This window comes from Zingiber officinale, chromosome 1A (genome assembly GCF_018446385.1).
Source record: "Zingiber officinale cultivar Zhangliang chromosome 1A, Zo_v1.1, whole genome shotgun sequence".
In the NCBI taxonomy this organism is placed as follows: Eukaryota; Viridiplantae; Streptophyta; class Magnoliopsida; order Zingiberales; family Zingiberaceae; genus Zingiber; species Zingiber officinale.
Genome location: NC_055987.1, coordinates 34618562 through 34623450, shown reverse-complemented (window position 1 = coordinate 34623450; position 4889 = coordinate 34618562). Strand labels below are relative to the sequence as shown.

Sequence of the window (4889 nt, the reverse complement as noted above, 5' to 3'; positions counted from 1 at the left end):
AAAAGTGAGGGCATGCAGAAGTAGAGATGTACACAAAGACGAAGGTCCTAGCATGTTGCGATGTCGGAGGCAAGGGAAAAGCAGAGGCACCGACAGTGGCGGAGGACAGCGCCACAGTGGTCGATGTAGAGTCTACAGGGCTGACTATTGGCGGAGGAAGAAGAAGATATTGATATTACCTAGATAAGAATGAAGAAGAGCAAAGAATTTTTGCTTTTTTAAGATAATCTAGGTGTGTCTTTTTCTGATAAATTCAAAGCATAACCCTTAAAACTGACTTTCAAAATATTCATCTTTAGTGAAACTCATATATTATTTATCCCTAAACTTAATTCTTTAGCATCACCTAGATGCAGTGCACAAAAAACCACTTATCTCTTCCATTGATGAAAAAAACAATGCTTGTTGCTTGCTTTTACCTTTACTCTAGAGACAATAAATTTTAGTGAATTTCCACAGATTCGAAAGAAAGTTTCTGAAAAGGACATCAAACAAAAGCAAAGGATCAAGTGGCCTACCGTTTGATGATTAAGAAAATCGCAGGGTAAGATGAAAATACCCTCACGGTAGACAAAGACGTGAAGTATCACAATTGCAGCAGATGAGACCTGCCTGGATTGGACCATGGGGCAAAAAAAAGGCGATTCATTCGCCCTCAGCGTCTCCATCAACCCGTCCCTAGGCCAACACAGAGGAAGTAAATCACGGATGACTACTAGCCATTAGTGCAAATGGCCAAGACATGGGAGAGGTTATATTCGGTCATGCCGAATTTCGACCCCAAAACCTCATGTGACAACACCTTATGCCTTAACCATTGCACCACCTCGAGGGGAAAAAAAAATTGTATGGGTAAATTTTTTATAGTGACCGACACCACCGCCGAAACGACCCCTTATCAAAAACTCCCGAAGGGATTTTTGGATGAACGGTACCACTTAATTGATAAGAGCCTGCACAGGGAGTGTTCGAACCTGGCACCTAAGTCAAAGGGTACAACGTCATAATCAGAGCACCCCTGGTTCGGTTGTAAAAATTATATGGGTAAACTTTTTATAGTGACTGACACCTGGCACCTCAGTCAAAGGGTATAACGTCATAATCAAAGCACCCCTGGTTCGATTGTTGCCTGGATTGGACCATGAACCATGTGTTTCTGGTCCAATGTATCAGTCAGTATACTTTGAAGAGTTCATGACTGCTGCAAAATTTAGGTGGCTCGCCATTATCAGAAATGACAATTTTTGGAAGGACCACAACACAATGTTGACCCAACTGACTGATCCTTTGTCTGCCCAATCTTATGGAAAACTGAAATGACCCTTGTTGCATTTCGGTGTCTTGATGTTGATAGTGTCCTAAAATCATTTCCTCGAATTGCTCCAACAAATAGGTGACCCAAAGTTATCAATAGATAAGTGACCAATCATCAATATATAGTTAACTTCTCAAATACAACAGGGCCAGCTAGATATTGTCTTGAAAAATTATTGTAACTCCTAAATAACAATCCAACAACTAGAAACTAAATAGCTCAAATATAAATGTGCATATGTTTAAAGTATCTCAGAAGCATACATCAACTAGGAAAACATATATTAACCACAATACTTAAAGAGATCTGTAAACTGTAAAAAATTAAAGCTCAAGTTATATAAGAAAACATACATTAGTGAGATGAGAAGGGGGAGACATAAATGATCATATGCATTAAAGTCTTGATCTTGATGATTCCATGGCAGGTCATTGTTCTCTAATCTAGAAATCAGTATTGAAGGGGCATGACTTTATAAGGACACCGAAACCCTAATAGTACTAAACACAGCTGGTTCTAGCTGGCTTTATATCCACACGATAACTTTCAAGAGCTGGACATAATAATAGGAAACGCTACTCAAATTCTTAGCTGTTTCAACAAGTTGCCATTATTTTTCTTTATCCGAAAGAAAGAGGCTGAAGCAATGAATCTAATGAACCACCATGACATAAGCATTTGCCTTTACAAAAACAAGAATATATTTTCCCTCAACAAAAAAGAAAATAGAAAAAAAAAAAAACAAGACTATAGCCAAAAATCTAACCTGACATTGTTATCTTTACCCATTTTTGCAAGTTTGAGGTCTCTTTGTTTCTAGGAAACAATTAGTCAATACCCAAAATCCCAAGCTAGGTCAAGCATAATGCACTGAAACAGCCATAAGATATTTAAAGATCAGCTGACCCTTTTGGACTTCTAAGGGAGTGGAAATGCCCTCCAGTTAAAATTGTAACCAACCTTCACCTGCCTGTTATCTCTATATCGTAATGCATTGTCCCACCCTCCAGTTAAAATTGTAACCAACCTTCACCTGCCTGTTATTTCTATATCGTAATGCATTGCCCCACCCTCCAGTTAAATTGTAACTATCTAATCCTCTCTAGCCATCAGGAAAAGAGTATTATTCACAATAATTGATGCTAATACATTTGAATGCTCATCACCCACCTCATTTTCTATGATTTTACTTTGGTTTTAGTGGTTGAAAACAACTTTGAGGCACCATCCTTTTAGCTAGTCTTCCATTCAAAACCAAAAAATAAAGAGCTTTCTAAAGATAAACAGATCAAACTTTGTCATAGAAAAAGACTGACTTTACTAATAAACTTCATTTTCTTGCAGACGAAGTTACGAATAAACCACCTTTTGTGCATACAGATCTAGAAATAGAAGTAGCAAGTGGGCAAGCTTTTTCAAGCATCAAATTTCCAAGGAAATTAGTTTCTTTTTTACACGAATCGTATATGACCTGTTTACAACACCAATCGAACAACAACATCATCATCAATTACAGCAACAATTATTCAAAACTACGACAGAACAACCAAAACCACATACGAAATTCCTCTTTTTTGTCCTCATTAAAAAGGTGTTTTCTCACACCAAAGCATAGATCTGCAAAGGATACATCTAACCTCGGCACTGGGTGATGGCGGAGCAGCTGCGGGAGTAGGGGTTAGCCTGGCCGCCCGGGCGGCAGTTATAATAGGAAGCGCCTCGACGGGAGCACGGGACGGTGTCGCGCCTGAGGGCTCCGTAGCTGATGTAGTTGGTGGTGGCGAGGACGCGGCGGCTGACTTCCGATCCGAGGTCGAACTCCTCGCCCGCGAGGCACTCCGCAATGGTGCCGCGGCAGCCGGAAAGGGCGGGGATCCAGCCGAGGGGGAGATCCACGGCGGCCCCACTGGCCGCGTCCGGGGCCAGTGCGGTGGCGACGACGGCGAGGGCAGCGACGAGGAGGGAGACCGGCAGTAGCTTCGCCATAATTTCACGGTGAAGAGAGAGAGAGAGAGAGAGAGAGTGGAAAGGCAAAGAAAGGCCCTCTTTTTTGGCACACACAAGAAAGAGAAGGTAGGAATTAATGGATGAAGGAGGTTTATAAGGTGAGGCGAGTGAGAATCAAGCTTGGAGTCCTGGAGTAATGGAGCAGGAATATACTTCTTTTTTTCTAACACTTGTTTGAATTGATAAAGATTTTACTTTGTTTTTTTCTTTTAGATTAAATGTCACAGTTTTTTTTACGGGGGCATAAGTTGAGAGCGCCCTTTATAAAATATAAAAATAATATAACTATCTTTCAATATTAATTTTAGTATTATCCATTTATATTTTCTATTTAAATTTTAAATCAGTCGGCCACATCATATCAATTATAAAATCATAACTATTACAACATCGATCTATCACATTATATCAGCTACGAAATCATATATGCTATATATATATTTTAGTAATTACGATTTTATAGCGGTTATAATTACAATAGTTATAGCAACTACGATTTTATAACTATTATAATATGAAAATAATCTTAATAAATAAGCCTAAAATTCTTCGAAATCTGTAAAAATACTTTAAACGTTATATTTTGGGCCTATGAGTGACCCGCTACAAGGTACGCATAGTAATAGAAAATAAATGTTTAAATAAATTTCGATTTGATATATTGTACATTCCATAATTCAACTCAAGTCAAAAGTTATAATCTCTTAAAGTTTACTTAATATTCATTATATAATATTTACGATTTCATAGCTGCTATAACAAGCAGTTCGGATCCTCTGTCCCCAAATTTCTCTGTCCCCGTATCCCTTGTCGATCGGATGGATCAGATTATATCTCAAGGCATCATGGCATCTTTAAGATGTATGCAGTATCCTCGTGATGTGCAAGGAATCCTTGAGATGTAATCTAATTCGTTCGATCGGTAAGGGGACACGGGGACAGAGAAATTTGGGGACAGAGGATCCGACTTTGCTATAACAAGTATGTGAGAGTTTAATTATAGCTATTACGAAATTATAATTGTGTAGTAGTTACAAATTCGTAACTGCTATAATATACCATTAGTTCAGGATTTAGATGGAAAATATATATGAGAAATAATAACGAAAATATCTTAGTTTATTTTTTATTATTTTCTTTAAAAAAAATAGATCTATATCTTAGCGGCGGTCGACTCCATGATATGGAGAAATGTAAATATAAGTATATAGACATTAGACTCATGATGGCGTGAACTCCAAATTATAAATTTTTGAGAATCAATTGTTGGGACCGAAATGTAGCTAGAGGGGGGTGAATAGTTCTTCACGCTCGTTGTGCTCTTCGTTGCTTGTTTCTTCAAGATGATAGCAGCGGAAAAGATACAAGAAACAAGAACAACACACTCACGCACCCTCCACTATGAAAAACACTCCTTTACGGTAACTACCGAAGGCGGAGAAGCCTTATAAGCTCTCAGTACAAGAAGAAAGGAAAGGAAAACAAAATACAATGAGATCTTACAAGTTTGCACAAGAAACCCTAACCCTAACTTCTTCCTTGCCTCTTGACTTGGGCGTGCACCAGC

General features: G+C 38.6%; 1 protein-coding gene across 1 annotated transcript; it reads right to left on the bottom strand.

Annotated features, from left to right (window-relative positions):
• Window positions 1-2704: 2704 nt before the first annotated feature.
• LOC122002146 (protein RALF-like 33) lies at window positions 2705-3421 on the bottom strand. The gene has a single exon (XM_042557229.1). The coding sequence runs from the start codon at window positions 3299-3301 to the stop codon at window positions 2948-2950; it is 354 nt and encodes a 117-aa protein (XP_042413163.1). The 5' UTR covers window positions 3302-3421; the 3' UTR covers window positions 2705-2947.
• Window positions 3422-4889: the final 1468 nt, after the last annotated feature.

Bases quoted from the DNA above. Each gene is read 5' to 3' on its own strand.
- LOC122002146 (XM_042557229.1), bottom strand. From the start codon at position 3,301: ATGGCGAAGCTACTGCCGGTCTCCCTCCTCGTCGCTGCCCTCGCCGTC.